The following is a 21,201-nucleotide window of genomic DNA, read 5'->3' on the forward strand; positions in this document are numbered from 1 at the left end:
ACTGAAGCCATCCACAACACAACCCTCCGCGACACCTATAAGAGGGAAATGGATGCCGCAATAACCGCAGTCAACAGAGGACCTGGAGATGAAGCATCAACTAATGATCTTCACAACCACCTGAAGAACGTTATCATGGATACGGCCACAAATATACTTGGCCCCAGCCGCCGTAGGAGTCGGCACGGCTGGTTTGACGATGAATGTAAGCTAGCAACGGAACGGAAGAATGCCGCATACCGAGTAATGTTGCATTCTCAAAGAACGCGGGCACGCGCAGAGACTTATCACGAACTCCGTCGAGCGGAGAAGCGACTTCACAGACGGAAAAAGGAAGCCTGGGAGAACCAACAAGTCTGTGAACTAGAAAAGTACAGGGAGCAACCGCACCAGGCGCGGAAGTTTTACCAACAAGTCAGCAGGATGAAGCCTTATACACCTCGATGCTCATCCTGCCGAGACAAAGAGGGAAATCTGATTTCCGACAGAATGGGCATATTAGAGCGATGGGTTGAGTACTTTGATGAGCTACTGAACAACCAGAACATCGGCGAGTTGGAGGTCCCGCCAACTGAAGACGACGGACAAATACTGCCACCACCAAGTTTAGGAGAAACAGTCCGTGCAATTCATCGGCTAAAAAATCATAAGTCGCCAGGAGCCGATGGAATTACAGCCGAATTGGTTAAATATGGAGGCGACCAGTTACACCAAGTGGTTCATCAACTTGTGCTCAAGGTATGGGACAGCGAATCAATGCCTGACGATTGGCAACGAGGCATAATCTGTCTCATACATGCTGAGTACCATCTATAAGATATTCTCCACTATCTTGCTAGGCCGGATAGCCCCATACGCCCAGAACATCATTGGCCCATACCAAAGAGGCTTCACTCCAGGCAAATCAGCAACAGATCAGATTTTCTCTCTGCGGCAGGCGATGGAAAAACTGTTGGAATATGGGCTGCACATCAATGAAGGCAAGACAAAATATATGGTGGCAACGTCAGCACCGAAGACCAATCAACCAACAACATCAAACCGCACTGGTCAAACACAAACACGAAGAAGAATAAGGATAGGAGAATACAACTTTGAGACCGTTGACAATTTCTCCTATCTCGGTTCGAAAATCACAACCGATAACAACTACGATGATGAAATCCGCGCACGGTTGTTGTCAGCCAACAGAGCCTATTTCAGCTTACAAAGACTGTTCCACTCGAAACGTCTCACCATAGGGTCAAAGCTCTTACTGTACAAGACTATGATCTTGCCAGTCCTCATGTATTCCTCGGAAACTTGGGTTCTTAGGAAGAAAAATTGCGAACTCTTGTCCGCGTTCGAGAGAAGAATCCTCCGAAGAATTTTTGGCCCCCTACATGAGGATGGACGATTCCGTAGCCTACACAATGACGAAATCTATGAGCGATACCATGACCGTCCGGTAGTGGATAAAATCCGGTTCAATAGGTTACGGTGGGCGGGTCACTTAATCCGTATGGATGAGGATGATCCCGCCCGGAAAGTCTATAAGGGCAATATCTATGGTAGGAAAAGAAGACGAGGCAGACCCTGCCTAAGATGGAGCGATGGCGTGGGCCAGGACGCCAGACAGCTTTTAGGGATATCGAATTGGTGGACCTCGGCGCAAAACCGGGATGTCTGGAGTTCCTTATTAAGGGAGGCCTAGACCGGATACCGGTTGTTGCGCCGTTGATGATGATGATGATAGTTTTCACAGCCATTTTTGTCCATGGGTGATTTGTTGTGCATCTGCGAGAACCCCTATTCCGCACGGAAAAACGTTCTTGATGGGAGATCCAACAACTCTGCACAGGAGACAAATTATATTTAGGGACATCGTGTATTGGCCTAATCCAGACCCATAGAATGAGCTTGAAGGCTTTATCTAAAACAGGAGTTTGATTTCTAAAGAGTTTAGCCTGTTATAGATATGTATACCCTCTAAAGATAGTGTAAAAAGTATCTTCCACATTTTCGTTTCCATTTTTCTAATTTTCCTTTTGGGTGTAGGGTACAATCGCTAGGAGATACAAGAGATGAGTCAGGTTACTTATTTTATTCGGAAAACAAATCACGTAGAAGAGGATTGAAATTTCACAGTTCCTCCAGAAAAGCAAGTGAATATAGCCATGTACCCTTTAAAAGCTTGAAAACATGAAGTAATTTCCGTGAATAATTTATGACCGTCCTCAACCGCGGATTTCATATTTTTCAGTTTACCAAAGTCCATCTTCGACTACCTTTGTTCGCATACCCTCGCCTTAAATGCATATTGCCAATCTCCAAAGAATGCCAGTGCAACCAGTAATTATCTAATACATAAATTTATGCCCCAACATAATGCGTCCACTAACTCCAGCCGTGGAGGCACGCTAGTGACATTGAAAACGCAATCACTTTCCCCATGCTTTTGGCTGGTGCATTGAAATCATTATCGCCATTATGGCATGTGTACTTGGCAAAATGTTATAATGTGACAAAAATAGCGAAAGCCGGGAAGCATGGCCTGAAGACAATGGAGACTGCAGGCTACCCGACTTGAAGACGGGCGAGCGAATCTGAAAGCCACGTACTAGTGGTAGCAGCGCAATGGTACTGCACGTTCGGAGCACCTACCATTGGAAAATTATGCGCTGCTTGCGATCGGGAAATCCACGCCACGGAGAACTCGGGCAGCTGTGAACATGAAATATGTACGAGGTGCGTATGATCCCACGCTCGCTTTCAATTAGCGCCAGTCTGTTGCGCGCTTCAGAGAACTCGTAGCGAGACCTCGTGGAGGATCGAACCCTAGCCTAGCCTGCACTGAGGCCAAACGGTGTCGTCCTTCCAATATCCTGGTTCGAAAAAGCATGATACCAACCTAGATCTGTCTATTGTGATAAGAGTTGTGCAGTATTGTGGATATAAGTGTCCGTTTAAGGTTCAAAAATGAGATCGCGAAATTTAGTTTGGACCGTTGTGGGGTTGGTCAGTGTGATAGTATGTGTAGCATCGAAGCAATCCTGCAGGACCAACAACATTAGCGAAACCCAACTTGAAGCACCTAAACCAAATAAAAGTCCACCAGAAATAGACCACGATGATGCAAGGATATCTCGCAGCGAACAGGATACAAACATTACCTTAGAGTGGGATTACATCGGACCCGCGAACGAAACATCCACCCTTACGAGCGACGACCTTGTGGAGTACATTTTCTTCAACACAACGCCTAATATAGATAACCTGCTTGGATCCTCCGCGAAAGAGTCGGGTGAGTTTCTTGGTAGTAAGATACGATTCCATCCATTATAGATGTATCTATTGCGATAGTAGCAATTCAGTGGCAGTCTACATTCCGTAACCCCGTCACATGTGATACGTTCTTACCTACGTCCGCGGAATTTCAATGCGCGAACTTTCTGATCAATAGTGATGAGGTGTTCGCTTGAGCACCTTATTGGGCGTTGAACATGTTGCATAAGAACAGACGTACAGGACCTCATAAAATTGCGCTAGGTCGACCGTTGGACGTTTTTTCTTTCCAGGAGGCCAATAAATTCTGTTCAAATATAGAGTCTTAAGTCGATGCGACGTTGGTTCTTAAATATAAATAGATTTGATGTTTTACCCCAAATACGTCCTAATTAAAGTAAATTAATATTCAAAATTTCAAACTGTAATTTATTCGACTAGAAAACCACGGATTTTCTCCGTTTTAGGTGCGAAAAACGCTTCCTCCTACGTCGAACTTATAAATTTTGTTTATCCCATTCGTGTCACGCACGTACTTCTATATATTTCTTGATAATTGTGTTGCGTATTCCAAATTTTGAGTCAATTCATGATTTAATTTCACTTAGTGTATCACTGGCAGGTTTTATTACTTAACTTTAGCTATTAAAAAATCTAAATTTGAATGCGCGCATTATTGCTATTACTGAGAGCGTAATGGATTACGGAAATGTTTAACGTTTTTTTATAGAGATTCGTTTCAGGACTTGTTGAACCAGAAGCAATTCTGATTCTGATCATCTTCTTTCTGGAAAAGTACTAAATGTGACTTTTTTAGATATAATGCGTATGTGCTTAGGATTGAATGGTTAATTAGTATGTTTACTCTGGTTTAATTGGGCGAGAATATAAAATTCTGGTTCAGATGCAGGTTTTTTAATTCCATCAATCCGTAATTGGCAATTCTCGAAAAACAGGTCAAATCGGCAGTTGATGGAATGTATCGCCTACGACAAATAAGATAAGAACATGAATGCAATGGCTCGTTCGTCTCAGCTTGATGGCCTGTAGGAGGTGAACTAGAAGCACAATCCTACACCCACTAAAAACCATTTCCGTTTCATCAATCCTGCCTCTAGAGGATCACCATGTAGCCATTAGACTTAGGATGTTCTTTCAGTTAATTCTACTTGATTTTCCCTTTTGTAGTTTTCAACCGAACGCCCTGTATTGCGTTTTTCTTCATTCAGCCTCCTTCTTCCTGCTTCGAATATGGGGCCATGATGCAGCATCTAGTCTGGGTTCTCCCGTTCACTATCGAATCTAGGACGATTCAAGAAATCATCTTTTGAAAAGCAACACAGATGCCGTCTTTAATAGCCTTCGTCTCTTGTCCAAAATATTAGCAATGAGTTTGTGCATTCACCAACCCTTTGGCATGATCCTAATTCTACGTTCAGCGTCCATCCTTTGAGCTTCGTAGTATTGAATGTCACGTTATCGATCAAAACTAATCCCTCCAGGATTTCACCGTTCCTACTCTCATGGAGGTGTAAACCTCCTCAGCAACATCCGCGGTCTTTCGAGCAGGAAGCACGGAAATCCTATAATATGATACAACACTTTCAGTTGTTATATCAGTAAAACTTGATTACCCTAACAGATAATCAATGGAAGAGCAATCCTGCAGGGAATGTGCTGAGGAATGAGCTGAGGAACTGTGTTGTCCTTCTTTGTCTTCACGATTGCCGGAAAATCGATGGTGGCGGGGATCTTGAGTTCTGCAATGCAAAGCGGCAGCAACTACGTTATCTTTCCCAGACATGTGTTGAATTTCAGAAGTGAACTAGCTGATAAAGTTCAAGTGCCGAAGTTGGTGAGGGGACGCTTTGGTGGACTTTTATTTCAAAGCAAAGGTGAGTGTGCATATGGCCCATGAACACTGTGACGACCTGCCTGCAAGAGAATACCAGCAGCATTTAATTGCGAGGTACGCGGCTAATAACTCACGATTGCTTACGGCAGTGTCTGAGGCACCGACGAATACGGTTAGAGGTGCATCTTACTGTGGGAATACGAGAAGTATAACATCCACCAGCTGTTGCTTGGTGGTCTCATACGACTGGACAGTCCCTGGAGACCACGCAATCAGACGAGGGTCTTTTTTTTCAACCCAGACAAGAAGGCGTTAAGGATCGACTGATGGTGGGCGGCCTTGCGCAAGAAACGACGATAGAAGTTTAACATGCCCAAGAACCTTCTCAGATTCTTAATAGTTTTCGGAAGTGGAAAGCTCAAAATCGATTACACTTTGACTGGGTTCGGTTGGATACCCTCAGGTGACCGAAGGGTCTAACCTGGCGTCAAGGAGACGTTGAAAAATGCACTCGTGGTGCTCTAATTGCTCGGACTCAAAGGAAGACGCTACTAGAATATTCCCCAAATATACGAAACAGAAGTGGAGGTTTCGCAGCACAGAGGCAATGAATCTCTGAAAGGTTTGGGCCTCATTGCGCAGTCCAAAAGTCATCCTAGTGAACTCTAAGGGTCTGAAAAGTGTGCATATTACCGGTTTCGGAATATCTTCTACAGCTACAGGGATTTGATGGTATGCCTTTTGCGACAAATTGCGCAAAATCGTGGATGAGTGGAATGGGGTATCGGTCTGAAATTGTCTGGGCATTTGGACGTCTGTAGTCGCCATAAGATCTCCATTCGTCATAGGGTTAAGGAACCATGTGAAGTGGCGAACACCAACAACTGTCTCAAGGTCTGCAAATACCCTGCTTAAGTAGTTCTTCTAACTCTTTCCGCGCAACTGCGAGCTTTTGAGGTGGTAATCGACCTTAGAAAAGATCGGGGAGCTAGTAGGGGGGGATGTGGTGCTGAACATCATGCTTAAAGGACTAAGAGAGATTATGCTCGGTAGTGATGTTAGGGTATTTTTGAAGATGTGGGCAAATACGTGCGTCGGCAACGTCTTCAAAAACGAAGAAAAGAGTGATGAGTAAGGAGGGCAAGATTTTTGCTGATAACCAAAGCGAAGTTGTGGGTTCAGGTGGTAAGGAACCTGTTATAGATCCATAATGGCACAGGAAATCCGCGCCTAAGATGGGAAAGTTGAATAATGAAGCGTCAAGAAAACGATCGTCGAAGTCGTCAACTCAAGTCTACCTACCTGTAGTCATACGTGCGGCTCGACCGAACTATTTGCTGCCGCGAGTTTCAACGATTGCGGTTTTAAATTATGACGCCGGAAGAACGGAGACGTCAGCGTCTGCATCGACCGCTCCGCCTCAAGGGCTCCTAGATTGTGAGGTGAATTCCCGGCAATTTTATTGGTGAGAAATTGCAGTGGCTAGTACATTTCTAAGTCTTTTCGGCGAACCTACGATGCTACTGGCATGCCCCGGTACTTGCGAAGGTCTCCACGCCCAAGACAGATCTAGACGTTGTTCGAGTCCTACTTCCCTAACGCAAAGCACCAACTCAGAGACGGGAGCTGTTAATGCTGCCACCATCTGCTGTAGCTGAGTCGCCTGGCTTGACGTGAGGGAGGCATCTCGCCAACCATGGGTCGCAGGTGGATATCATAAATTTTGTCCGCTGTGACGGCTAATGTATCCAGAGACTCTGGATCCGCACATGCCAGGAGTCTCTGCAGCCGCAAAGACTAAAGCGGCTCGATGTCGACTTTGTCACCATCCAATTGCTTGATTTCACACAAAAGGTGGTTTTATGATCTGCTCCTTTAGTCTTTTGTAATAGTAGTTCTCGAGAACTGTAGGCAGGTACATTATGGGCTACGTACAAATGGGATAGTTCTACACTCAAATATGCTTACATAAGGAAAAAATCAAAATCTTTCATACCTGAAGCGCCGAGCTTCCGGTTTCCCGACTTGTTTATATTTATGTTTTTGTGGGAGAGGAAGAGGTATCGCCGACTCTTGAAGCCTGACGTGTTTTACTTGGGTAACACACAATATATTCCCCACAATTCCTCCTCGCTCTTTACAGCTTTTCATTAATTGTAGGGTATGAGTACCAAATCAAAGGTTTACCCTCGCATCTTCGCGGGGCGGTTTGAATTAGTTCCTCATAGTTTTTCGAATAATCTATTTGAGGCGACCCTGTCGTCACCTATCTGACTCCTGTCTTTTTACTAGTAGGCCATCCACTGGTGGACAATGGTACTCTAGGCACCTGTTACCATGGCAACGTGAATCCCCTACCTTATGCGTTCATGCGGGACCAGGCAGGAATTGGAAAGCATCACAAACTGATAAGATACACGAAGTTATCTGCATCCTCACAAACATTCGGAGAAGTGTCAATTAGATGCGCAATCTATCAGTAAACCCGCTGTAGTTTTGTTTGGCCTTGAATCAATTGTCGCATCTTATATGTAATATGGCTACGGTATATTTTTCATGACGCTACAGCTACCAGCTCCAGTTGTAGGTTATGCAACTGTGAAAAAGAGACCATTTAGCACAAATGTTCTATCAGTACCCCGCGGTGAAGAATGAATTAGCGGTAAACTATCACAACCATTGTCAGTATGCTTCGCAAAGAATTTAGAGACCTAATCATTGTCGCCGACTGCAGAGTTGATCACAATAGGCTCGATCTAGTTCTTCTCCTCAAAGAAGAACGAGCGATGTAGCCGAAGAATTTGAAACTAAGGCCTCTTAGAGGACGATAAAGTATATGCCATATATGGAGGCTACAAAGTATTCTCAGTTGCGATTGTATCGATGGGCTAGTCCCGCAGAACCTAGATAAAGCACCCATAATGTTTGATCTAAGAACCGGACTCTACACGGAGATGAAAAGCTGTATCTTTGCAATTTGCATTCAGGCCATCGGGAATGTCGTAATACATTTTCGTATAGCGGTACACATTTTGAAATAGAACGCATCATCGCTGCCGTGATGCAGGCCTTTAAGTATTGTCTTCTGCCCTTTTAGATTGGTGAATATCAGCATAGCAGAGGTGTTTCCGAAAAGATGTCATGGTTCATTGGATCCTTAAACATGGTAGCATGGAAGACGTTACTGGGGAAGGCAGCATGTCATTCCCGCTAAGAGAAAAGTGAAGAAATAATATCAGGGATAGAACACAACTGTGTCGGACTCCTTTCTCGGTACAGTTACTGACATTATGCGTCGCCACATATTTTTTAGCAATACATATTAACATCTCTGGAATATCCAGTCGGAATATCTTTACGACAGCAACACCCTTCCAAATGCCCCACTCAACGATCATCCTCTTTTCCCATTCTCTGTGGAAAATTTCAGAATGCAAGGATTTTCAGATAATTGGAAGTACCAAGTCTTCAGAAGCAATAGAGACTGTAATTAACGCTGCTTCTCTGTCACTACGTCGCAGTCTCCGAGATTTTTCACGGTATCGGAGCTTAACATGTGATCAGAGCCCATGTTGACATTCAATCCTTCCTGGAGTACAGGATAGTCTCTTTCTCCTCTGTGCATGCTTGTTTACATAGTATCCAGCACCACACTATTTTTTGGTCCATAAGGGGTTAGTTACACTTTCTTTTCTTCAGCCTTTGTCTCGTTCACAAACGGGGTCGGCTTGTCATGATCGGTTTCGACATTTGGTTCTATCAAATGCCTGATCTGGATGCAGTCTAGAGGCTTTTAAATCCCCATCCAGTGTATCAAGCGACCGTTGTTTCGAAAAACTTTTTGGTCACTTACCATACTTCGATGTTCAGACTGTGAAGTGAATTCTCGTTAGCGCGAAATACGTGACCATATCATCGAAAACGCCTCTCTCGCAATTTTTCCACGATCGGTGCAACTTCATATCGGTCGCGGATATCTTTATCTCAGATGTGTTCAAAACATGTCACGCTACTAGTCCAACGCAACATCTTCGTCTCCATTACCGAAAGACGGCGTTCATTGTCTCTTATAGTCGGCCAAAACTCAGAACCATAGAGACCAACAGGACGGACGACATTGCGATAAATTTTAGATTTGAGACGTTCGTTAATACGTTGACCACAAAGAACACCAGTTATATGTAGTCTGTATTATTTGTAATGCAGGCAGGGGAGCAGGTTTGAGGACTAACCCTTGGAAATTTCTTATTATAGAACGCTCTCGTGGCTCTAGGCATATATTTTCTGACTTCGTGCAGTTTGCATTAATCTTGATCAAAACAAACTCCCAACTCCAAAATGCAGGGATGACTCTGTTTCTTACGAGTCAGATTTTTTCTTACTACTTACTTTTTGATGGTATTCACTGACTGTTCTTGACTTCGGTATTGACCTCAGGATCAAGTAATTTCTTTTGAATTAGTCCACCTCCTGGTTTTAATGAGGCAGCCGCATCCTATCTTTCGCAAGTGCATTAGCTTGCACCGTTCTGCGTTTTTGGTATAAGGTTTTTCAGCAAACGGAATCATTTTCGTTAATGCACTTGATCGTAATGAACGTAGTATAGTAGTATGTGCAATACTGACATTATTTTTAATGTTTGCAAAACGAAAACTGCAGAATATTTTTATCTAATAAACGAATATATTTTAACTGCAATTTTAGAGGTCAGAGTGTCAGCATTACTTGCTAAATACTTGAATAAGTAGCCCTTGATGTTGGCAATGACAATGTATGGAATAAGATAGTATTTTTTCGCTTCATGAACTCACAATGCACTTCTTTGAAAACATACATGACATATAATACGCTAAAGTATAAGGTCACAGTTGAAAATACCAAGTTCATGTAGGAAGTCTTTCGCTTAATGGCGCCAAGAGCATGCCGTATTTGTTAATATATGGTCATCAAAATGGAGAGAAAGGTGTTTTTAAAATCTGATGAATCGGCAAATAAAATTATGAATTGGTTATCATTGTTTTACATTTACCTATATAAATTTAGGTTGATAACCATATTTAGGTTGATAAACGTCTGCTCAGTAGGTGGATTTTCAGCACTGAGGAAGAGGACATGAGGTACTCGAAATGTCGGTCGAAATCAATACACTAACGATAGGGAAGGGGAGTACTCGTTTAATTAATTTCTCTACCTAAGTTCTCTATGTATTAATATATTGTATTACAGATCGGATTATAAGGATTCTTGTTATACAGTTCCATATTACTTGATATCTCAATTATCTCGATATATTTGAAGGGTGCCCTTTTCTTCGGGTCGTACAGAGATCTGTTTAACTAAATTTGTATTGTCAGACAAAATCAACTGAACTTAATCTCATTGCAAATTTCATTGCCAAAGGACCACCATTTTGGCCACTTTGGACCTTTACAGGGTACTCCTGATTAAACTAACTCGGGGGAAACGTTGGAATTAATTCAATAAATGTTCTTTGTGAAAATTTGTCTTTGTTAACTTTTATTAGAATAAGAAGTTTCGAGTTTTATCCAAGAGAATTATATTATTGCCATTCACCCCTTAATAGGGCACATCGCGTCAACCACACCTACGTTCACAATTCACTGAAATGCGTTTAATCTCCCTTCAGCACTTCCCGAGATGCTTGCTTTCCTTCTCCACTGTTCTGCGCCATATGCTCCTGGAGAGACTACTCGCCGGTCATCTTGGGATAATGGAGTCCACTGAATGACGTAGCTGACAATGAAATTGTAGCCCATCCTTAATGTATACTTATCCATTGCCACTTCCGCCTTGTCATCAATACCTTCACAGGTGACTAGCCTGTGCACCGATGAAGTACTTCGTTCGAAATTTCATCAGCACAGCATACCCCGATGAAAGGTCGCAGAGAAGTGTTGATAAAGGCTTGGAACCGTTGAGTAACAGTGGTGGGAACTTTTCTTGTCCATGGGAGTAGCACACATAGCAACACAGAAAGAACATTAGTTCCAACTTGATCTTGGTATTGAGATAACTGCATTTTCAGATTTTATACAAGACAGCAAAAGCGGATATGGCACTGTTAATGAGTTATGCAACGACCGGTTCAGTGCTTCGACGCTTCCGAGATATACAAATTGATCAAAACCTTCGATGCTCTAATTATTAATACAGATAGGAAGAGTACGGTTTTGTTGGTGCTTATCTTCAATCTGACCATACTTGCCTCTCCTTCCAAATCCAGAGCCATTTGAGCAAGGTGAGCAAACAAATGTCACCAGTGTAGCCGTTTGAGGAAAGATGTCATGGTTTATTTTATTCCTCAACGCCCTCCGAAGAAGGCAGCACGAAGAACATCATCGATATCAAAAAAGAAAAACATCGGTCGCAAGATGCAACCCTGACAGACTCCGCTTGAATCTCAAATTCTTTGAGATTTTATCTCAATGCACCATGTGGTATTTTGTCTCTCTGATAATAGATATTAATTTTTCCAGAATGCCCCTTCTATAGAGAGCACTCCAGATATACTCCCTTTTGACGCTGAAAACGATGAAGACCAAGTGCAGCAGACATTAAAATTTCGCGCACTGTTCAAAAATAACCTGCAGGATGTTGATATGGTCAATCCTTGAAAATTCAGAGTAGAAACCAACCTGTTCTCTGTCGATCAAGCTTTCTGAGATGTTCCTTGATGCATTCCACAATTATTTTAGCTATTATCTCTGCAATGACGTTTGAGTACACTGATCGCCTCTCGGCCATTGATTTCCCCTACTATTTGGAGGAGCAGTCTATCACTGGATGTCATATAGTTAAGAGACGCGTCTAAGTGTTCCTTTAACCTTTTCAGTTACTCGCCATCGCGAATGAGGAATCCAGCGCTAACGTCTCTCACAGGACCATCGAAAGATTTGCCACCACATGCAAGTTCTTTCGTGATGCAGTCAGGTTCTGGAATCATTGCTAGATTCTTTTATTGCATTACATTTATTTTTGGTCCTTTCCACTGCACAGAGAATAAGAACAAGTCCGGAAACCGGAAGCTGGACGCTTCAGGTATGAAAGGTTTAGTATATTTCTTTCATAAAGACATTTGAGTGTGAATTTGTCCCATTAGTACGTGACACGTAAGATAAACATACATTATGTGCGAATATCCACTTTCGGGTGATATTGACATTCAAAATCTTGAATTTTCAAAGAAGTGGCAACTTTGACCTATTATATAATAATCGTTGGTGCAACAATCCAATTGGATCAGGGCCTTGAAGTGTTTTAGAGCACTTCATTCAAGACCGTAACGGTACCCTACAGTATATTGTAGGAGACAATGTGGTCAGCATTGCGCTCGCCCGAGATTATTACTCTGACTTGACTATGGTACTCATTCACAGCTGAGTCGACTGGTATCCGACGTCAAGGCACGATACAAATCCCACTGCCACCAGCGAGATTTGAACCGCGGCCTTCCGTATGACAACCCAGTGCTCTAACCACTGAGCTATTCGGACAACAGGAATGGAGTCGAGAAAATTTACTTCCGATCTCTCAGATCAGATATCACAAGGTTCATAAGTCGAGTAGAAATCAACTGACGGTTATATAACTCACAACCCCACGGGAAGGTAGCGCCTGATAAAGGTCCAAGCGTAATAGTTTTCATGTGCATTTCAGGTTCGAATTTGGTCCACACGAACCGGATTCTCTAAATTTCAAACCTACCTGACCTTAGTTTTCACTTCTCTGCAAGTAGAACTCTGTTTTGCCTATTAGGCAGCCCGAAGGACATTGTTTTCTTTCTAAAACCTGCTTGGAAGGGAGACTTTGGGGCCGTTTCGATTATCATTGTTTCCTTGCAACAACCTTATGCGTCTTCAATTTGTAAATTCCTTGAGGACGATCTACTCTTTCCTTACTTTCTAATATTTAGTATGAAACTAATATAATAATTTTCTCCTTTGCTTTTTCAGATACCATCAGAAAGCTAAGTGATCGATTTTTTAACTTTACAAACGTTTTCGATCCGGCATGTAGCGCGAAAGTCTCAACGAAATGTCGACAACATGCTGCACTCTACTTGAATGCATTGAAAAACTTCGAACTTTGGGCCTTACAGAGTAAGTAACATATTATATGTAATTGTAATTTTAAATTTCAGATAACACATAATTCATCCCCACTCGTCGGATAGAGGATTGAGTCCTTAAGGAATAATAGGAAAACTGTTCGTCGTATTTGTCTATCTTCGAGATCACTTTGGAAGAAGCCGACTACTGAAAATTTTGGCACCTTAGATCGAATGTTAAATAAGTATGTTATGTATAACTTGAAAGTATTAGGTCCCTGAGGAGTATTCGAGGAGTTTGGAATCCGCTTCCAGGTTGCACTTATATGGCATCCCACAATTTTTAATTTTGAAGCCATTGAAATCGAAAACAACCTTACATCCTTATAAAGAAATATTTCAACCGGCAACTTCGCCCAGTACCACAGGTATACTTATCAGGGGCTACTCCTAGTGTTCCTACTAGTCGATACTCCGTTTAAGCTAGAGAGTGGACCTTTGATTCTTCTATCAATGTATGTTAATATTTTAGAAACCAACGTTAAAATATGCGACGATAGAAGAAAAAAGTTCAAAGCTCCCCCGATTGCCAAAACTTGTAACGGCCCGTCCTTATCACGGCTATGGGTGGCATTTCAACAATGTGAAGCCGCTACCACCCATGTCGAGCCTTTGTCTCTTGAAAATATTTTCCCTGGCTGGCTTGGTGTAATGACTATCTATTTAGTAGCTTTAAAAGGACCTGATAACTTTCCCTGCAGTCAGTTTTTTTTGTGCTCCGCCTTCGTCCCAGGATTAGATTCATTAGTATTTGCCCTAAATGGTCAGCCTATTATGGCTAGTGCATGTAACCAACGTAGATATTGGTGTGCCGTCAAATGCACGAATACAACTACTGGTTTCATTAATTTATCTTCTATACTGGCTCTTCCTTACATTTTTCGAGAAACAATTCAGTCAAGCCTATCAACCTGTTTGAACGAAACCTGCGTGAACGTCAACATTAGGCACCCATAAAATAGTGTGGGGCGTATTGGTTAAGCAGAACATAGTAGGTATCCAAACTACTATGTTCTTTCTTTTGGCCTTACTTAATTTCCTAGCAGCGAGAATCACAATCAATCCCTCACGAGCAGTCATACTTTGTCCCTTAGTTTTACGACGTTTGTTGTTGTTATTAATAAGTATGGCCCCTAGGTGAAGTGGGCCACCTGTTCCAAATTATATTGGCCCATCATCGTACATGGTTCTCAGGTGATATTTCCCACGTCTTATTTCGATCACCAATGTACAAATCCACAGACAGTACTATAGGCCTAGTTACGGTTACAAATTAGGTTATAGAAACAGGGAAGGACGTTACGCTATACTGTATCATGAAATAACAATTTTTACGATTTCTACAACACGAAATAACGATTTTCACAGATTTTTCAAAATGCCCAACTATGTCGTTATCACATACCGAAATACGTGCTCTCACGACAAAGTGGAGGCATCCGTGATATCAATCATATCACACGATTGCACATGGAAACAATACATAGATTCATTTTCACTTTCTGTTACAACCAGTTGCATGCCCCGGCCACACCGTTGCACGTCTTTTCACTCATACAAATTCGAGCCTAGACGGGAGTCATACCTTCTTAATAATATATTCGTGGGTCTCGTGCAGAGTATCATGTTGTTCTCTACTACTTTACTGAGTGAGGAACGTACTCGTACATACAGTTGCAATTTCACGCACTATACGTCAAAGCTGAGGTATCTTCAACAAACTACCAAACTGTCTGAACCACACTTGAATGGATTGGTGATCAGTTGGATTGGATAGTACCATAAGCACTTACATAGCTTTTTGAAATTTTACGGCAAACAAGAAGGTAAAATTTCAAAATTTACCAAAAATACAAAAATAAGTCCTTGTGTTAAATCTAGGGTAGATCTCCCATTTTTTATACCATTTTGACCATCATCATCATCAACGGCGCAACAACCGGTATCCGGTTTAGGCCTGCCTTAATAAGGAACTCCACACATCCCGGTTTTGCGCCGAGGTCCGCCAATTCGATATCCCTAAAAGCTGTCGGACCTCCTCACCAGCGCCACAGTTCCACCTCCATCTGCCTCGTCTTCTTTTTCTATCACAGATATTGCTCTTATAGACTTTCCGGGCTGGATCACGCTCATCCATGCGGATTGTTTGTTTGTTCGGAGGATTCTCTTGTCGAACGCGGTCAAGTGTTCGCAATTTTTTTGCTAAGAACCCAAATCTCCGACGGATACATAAGGACTGACAAGAGCATAGTCTTGTACAGTGAGAACTTTGACCCTATGATGAGACGTTTCGAGCGGAACAGTTTTTGTAAGCGGAATATTAGCTGCCGACAACCGTGCGCGGATTTCATCATCATAGCTGTTATCGGTTGTGATTTTCGACCCTAGATAGGAGATATTTTCAACGGTCTCAAAGTTGTAGTCTCCTATTCTTATTGTTTTCGTTTAACCAGTGCGATTCGATGTTGTTCGTTCTTTGGTTTCTGACGTTGATGTTGCCACCATGTATTTGCCTTCATAAATGTGAAGCCCAAGATGTCATGCCGCCTGCTGGATCTGGATGAAGGTAGACTGTACATTTCGGGTTGTTCTTCCCATAATGTCAATATCGTCAACGTAGGCCAGTAGTTGGGAAGACTTGAAGAGAATGGTGCCTCTTGCATCGCAAATCACTTTCTCCAGGGCCAGATTGAAGAGGACGCATGATAGGGCATTCCCTTGACTTAGACCGTTGTTGATGTTAAATGGTCTCGAGAAGGATCCTGCTGCTTTTATCTGGCCTCGCACATTGGTCAGGGTCAGCCTAGTAGATAGGCAGGTAGGTATCAGTGGCCGCTCCGAGGAGCCCAATTAGCGCTGTGGTGCGCCGTTTTGATGCCACAAACTCCTAAGACCGTGACTGTTGTTATGAGAGCAGAGAAGCGGTGTCTAGCCGGCCTAGATCTTTAGAGCCAGCCCGTAGCATTCACGAAGGAAAGCAGCTCTCCCACCCTGCAGCCAGAAATCTCTCTGAGGTCCTCAAAGAATGGTTTGCCTAGTGTCCGTAGCCTGACTCTAGCTCGAGCTGGGCAAACGCAGAGAAAGTGCATGAGGGTTTCCCTTCCTTCTCCGCAGCTCCGGCAAGGTATGCCGAGCCTGGTGGCATGGTACCCGTGCAGACCGCCGTAATCTTGAATGCATTTGCACGTGTCTGGCACAGGAGCTTTCATGATCGGGCTATATTATCTTATCATCTAAGGCCTAGCAAATCTTATTAATTTCATCGAGATACTGAATTCCCTCATGCCCGTGTACAGTTTTACCCTGGCTATGCTGTCATAGGCAGCTTTAAAGTCGGTGAAGAGATGGTGCAACTAATGTCCATATTCCAACAGTTTGTCCATCGCTTGCCGCAGAGAGAAAATCTGATCTGTTGCTGATTTGCCTGGAGTGAAGCCTCTTTGGTATGGGTAAATGATGTTCTGGGCGTATGGGGCTATCCGGCCTAGCAAGATAACGGAGAATACCTCTATAATTGCTACACTGCGTGATATCTCGCTTTTTATGTATGAGACAGATAATGTTTCTTTGCCAGTCGTCAGGCATTGATTTGCTGTCTCACACCTTGAGTGTTAATTTGACTGTGGATTATTCAGTTAGTAGTATCGCACCAAATGATGGTTGGAAGTACCTGGTTTGCGCGCAAAGCGGTCCACAAACATACATGGGCCTCTTCACACGGGACCACTTTCAAACAAATTGACCACGTGCTCAGAACCTATAGGGGGGCCGAATCACTATGTCGTTAGCATGGTGCTCCGGGCTCGAATTACAACACTACCTACAATCTCTTCTGACAATCTCACAGCACAGTCCTCCGTAACACCTATAAGGGGGAAATGGATGCCGCAATAACCCCAGCTAACAGATGTCCTGTAGATGAAGTATCAACAAATGATCTTCACTACCACCTGAATAGGATTATCATTGATACGGCCACAAACATACTTGGCCTCAGCCGCAAGAAAAGTCGCAAGGGCTGGTTCGACGTTGAATGTAAGCTAGTAATGGAACGGAAGAATGCTGCATACCGAGTAATGTTGCATTTTCAAAGAACACGGGCACGCGCCGAGACCTACCAAGAATTCCGTCGAGCGGAGAAGCGATTTCACAGACGGACAAAGGAAGCATGGGAGAATCAACAGGTCTTTGAACTCGAAAAGTACAGGGAGCAACCGCACCAGGCGCGGAAGTTTTACCAACAAGTCAGTAGGATGAAGCCTTATACACCTCGATGCTCATCCTGCCGAAACAAAGAGGGAAATCTGATTTTCGACAGAATGGATGATGGGTTGAGTATTTTGATGAACTGCTCAACAACCAAAATATCCCGCCAACTGAAGACGACGGACAAACGCTGTCACCACCAAGCATAGAAGAAACAGTTCGTGCAATCCACCGGCTTAAAAATAATATGCTTCCTATAAACAGGGGTGCCAATCAGGCTGTGTAAAATAGTACATATGAAACCAATTTTCCACAGTAAGTTAGCTCTGACCATGCAGCCTGCAGCATTGCAATGTACTCGTACAGATGACTGACGACTATTATATAGTCGGCACGCAGTTGATTGAGATAGTATTCTCAAAGGATCGACTCGTCTACTGAACCTGGTGTAAAAGTGCAACGTTGTGTTTTTGATATCGCCGCTTCTGTTCCTGTCGAGTTTTGGGTACCAGTTTACACTATTACTCCAAGTCATCCACGCTTCTCCATGACGAGCAGCATTATGTCACTGCGAATAATAAAGTAGCACTGGTCTGCAACTCGCTATACAGACACAAGCGCCTATTGCGAAAAACAGTCAACGACTCTTTGGTGTAACATGGGAGGATATTCTCCTCTCGACATTGTGATTTCGAGGTAGAAGTGCCTTGTCATTCGCTACCTACGTGAACCTGCTGAAATGGACGCCATATTTTCCGACGAACCAACTGAGGCAAGCAGAGCCCAGAGATGAGCGATTTCAACGTTGTGTTGTCCTTTACGACATAGGATATTCCAAGTGAAATCGTAGGTTTCAGAAAGCTATGCGTGAAATTGGTGCGGTAGTCTTTAACAATGGAACAAAAATGCATCCGAATGCGCCCTTTTCAGCAATATTTATTTATACTGGTAAAACAATAAACCAAGATTATTGCTGGAACCTTTTGGGCTAACTGGACATGAAAATTATCGAGAAAAGGCGTGGTTTGCAGAGGAAAAAAGCAAATTTGGTTTAAGACAATTCACCTGCTCAGACCGCTCACAATACCGTAGTTAAAATCACGGAATTAAAGTACGAATTGTTGCAAAATCCGCCCTATTCGATTTAGCATCCTCTGACTTCTGACTGTTCCCACACCTCAAAAAATTCTTGCGTTGATATCAACTTTCACCAAATCAAGAGGTAATAGCTGCTATAAACTAGTATCCTGCAGATATTCAAGAAAACCATTACATGGATGGAATCCTTAAATTAGAGAATCATGGGAATAAGTGTAGAGAAGTTAAGGAAGACTGCACAGAAAAACGAAGTAATTTTGTCAACTATAAATCCGGTTTTTAAGGTTTTGTGTAAACACAAAACCTTATTAAAATCGGTTTATTGTCTGTATGTCTGTCTGTCCGTCACACGCATTTGTCTCGGAGACGGTTATAGCCATTGACACCAAATTTGGTCGAAAGGTGGGAACTGTGAACGCTCACGCATACAGTGAATTACATCCTTTTACGTCGAATTTAAGGGGGGGTCCCCATACATGCAAAAGGGGGGTGTAAAATTTCACTTTTCAAAGCCGATCTTAGTTTTGACATTCGTTGGAAGGGTGGGGAGCGCGGGGGTTGAAAGTGATCACTTCTTTAAGGGAGCCATTCTCAGAAACTACCAAACTGAAAAATCTGAAAAAATCAGGAGGCTGCCACTATATGGTGCCTGGGCTCCGAAATACCTTCCATGCCGATATCTGTTTAAATAAAGTTAATAATAGTATATTACTACATTTTTTGTAATTGATTAGAAACCCCCCTTAAGTGCATCCTAGTACCATGAAATTTTGCAGTGATATAGGCTATAATATAGAGCATGATCTTACTAAGTTTGGTGGAAATTCCGCTATTATTAACAAAGTTATAATACCTCAAATTTGTTGCTTCTTTGAAAATTGAAGACTATGAATGTCAATATCACCCGAAAGTGGATACTCTCACATAATATATGGATATATTACGTGCTACGTACTAAGAAATACACAAAACCTTTCGCACCTGAAGCGTCCAGCTTCCGGTTTCCCGACTTGTTTACTTTCATTCCGCGAACTTCTTGATATATCTAGTATACCTGACTGCCAGGTTTCATCATTATTTCCTTGTAAGTAACCTTTAAGGACACAAGGACTTTGCGTTTTTCTCGGCTACCCCTTAAAACACTGCGATGGCCTTTAGTCATTCAGATTGAGGTTATCCATCCCTTCACTTTTCACAGTTGTGCTTGGGCGGCGAGTTTATTGCATTTATTTGTATTGTATTTCTTCCTTATTATTGATTGGCGCTGCCTTATTTTTTCGGATTTATTAATGCTTTTTGATGTACATTTTCAGTGTATGATTCCTCCGCCCATTTTACTTCTGGAATACTTAACGGAAATGTTAACCAGTTTGGCGACTTCGACCAATGTTTAAACGTACAAGGTCCTTTAGAGGATTTTAAAGGACAATATTGTTTAGCATATTTACAACCTGAGGTACCACCACAATATCGACGATTGAAAAAAATTCATAATTTAGTTCAGTCTCATAACGCTTTCATCAGTGACTTCCATGATGTGAGTAATAATGAACAATAACTTTTCTGGGGATATTTCCTATATTCCCTGCATTTGGTACCATTTTATAAAAATTCGTGGACAGTTCGATAAAGAAGAAATTTGTCACTAAGTTTTCCATTTATTTTTTGTGCAAAGCCTGGCCATAGAATTCCCCGATTCTCAATTATTAACTGGGCAATATGCGCTCCCGCATCCTGTTCACCGGCAGATCTAGAATATTCCTTGAAGGAGTTCATTGAAAACATAACGACAGGTTCAGAAATAAGTGTGCAGGTCCGGGTAGACCCTCAGATGTGCCAGCTAAAAGACTCCCCAGTGGATAGTGGAACCAGAAAAGCAGTGTAAGTATGGGTCTTTGAATAGGCTGTGGTCAAACCGATTAAAGAAGTGAAGGTTTGAAACCTGTTTTTGATGAATTCAGGTGAAAATTCAACCAAATTGTGTCTTGCATTTATGTCATAAAATGAAGTATATAAATCATTTCAGAATTTTCTTTATTGCGATCCTATCAATTTGCTGCATCTCAACAATATACGATATGTTCTCATCAGAGACTCGTCAAAGTATTCATTTGATTTTTTTCTCTAAAAAGTCAAAACCTATCCAAGTTCTTTATTTTAATAGACGAGTGGTTCGTGGCATTTTCACTTCGTAAGAACTGGCGATGGCTTTTCAGCGTGGAAGATAATCCAAACGACATCAAAACAGTTCATGGAATACGCTTTCTCAACGCAATGATGTTACTATTTTCGCATAAGTCAATGGCTGTCTTCTTCAACCCCTATATAAATCGTACGCAATTATCGGAGGTAAGGACCTAATGTTCCAGTGTATGTCAACCACTTTCAATTAAAACAATAGAACCTAGGCAAACCGTGGACAGTGATTGGAAGAGCTGCATCACTCTATACGGATCCTTTCCTACTGTTTAGTGGAATGCTCACCGCATATTCGTTGATTGGACGCTTGCAGAAAGGGCGACCTGTAAATCTGAAGAGTGAATACGTAGGAAGGATGTTGCGGTAAGTTTATTTTTTGAACGCTTGAACAATGAAGAAAGAATATTTAGAAATAAACTAATATCTGGGTCTAGTACTAAATAGGAAATTC

At 42.4% G+C, this 21,201-nt stretch overlaps 1 protein-coding gene across 1 annotated transcript in view; it reads left to right on the forward strand.

The window, feature by feature from the left end:
• The first annotated feature begins 2,750 nt into the window (after positions 1-2,750).
• LOC119646740 (O-acyltransferase like protein-like) overlaps positions 2,751-21,201 on the forward strand; it is a 30,579-nt gene continuing 12,128 nt past the window's right edge. Inside the window, exons 1-7 of the mRNA XM_038047318.1 lie at positions 2,751-3,283; positions 13,093-13,239; positions 19,865-20,088; positions 20,227-20,432; positions 20,578-20,654; positions 20,716-20,900; positions 20,953-21,113. Of these exons, the coding sequence (XP_037903246.1) occupies positions 2,959-3,283; positions 13,093-13,239; positions 19,865-20,088; positions 20,227-20,432; positions 20,578-20,654; positions 20,716-20,900; positions 20,953-21,113 (1,325 nt within the window). The 5' untranslated portion in view covers positions 2,751-2,958. The remainder of the gene's footprint in view (positions 3,284-13,092; positions 13,240-19,864; positions 20,089-20,226; positions 20,433-20,577; positions 20,655-20,715; positions 20,901-20,952; positions 21,114-21,201) is intronic.

This window comes from Hermetia illucens, chromosome 1 (genome assembly GCF_905115235.1).
Source record: "Hermetia illucens chromosome 1, iHerIll2.2.curated.20191125, whole genome shotgun sequence".
NCBI lineage: Eukaryota > Metazoa > Arthropoda > Insecta > Diptera > Stratiomyidae > Hermetia > Hermetia illucens.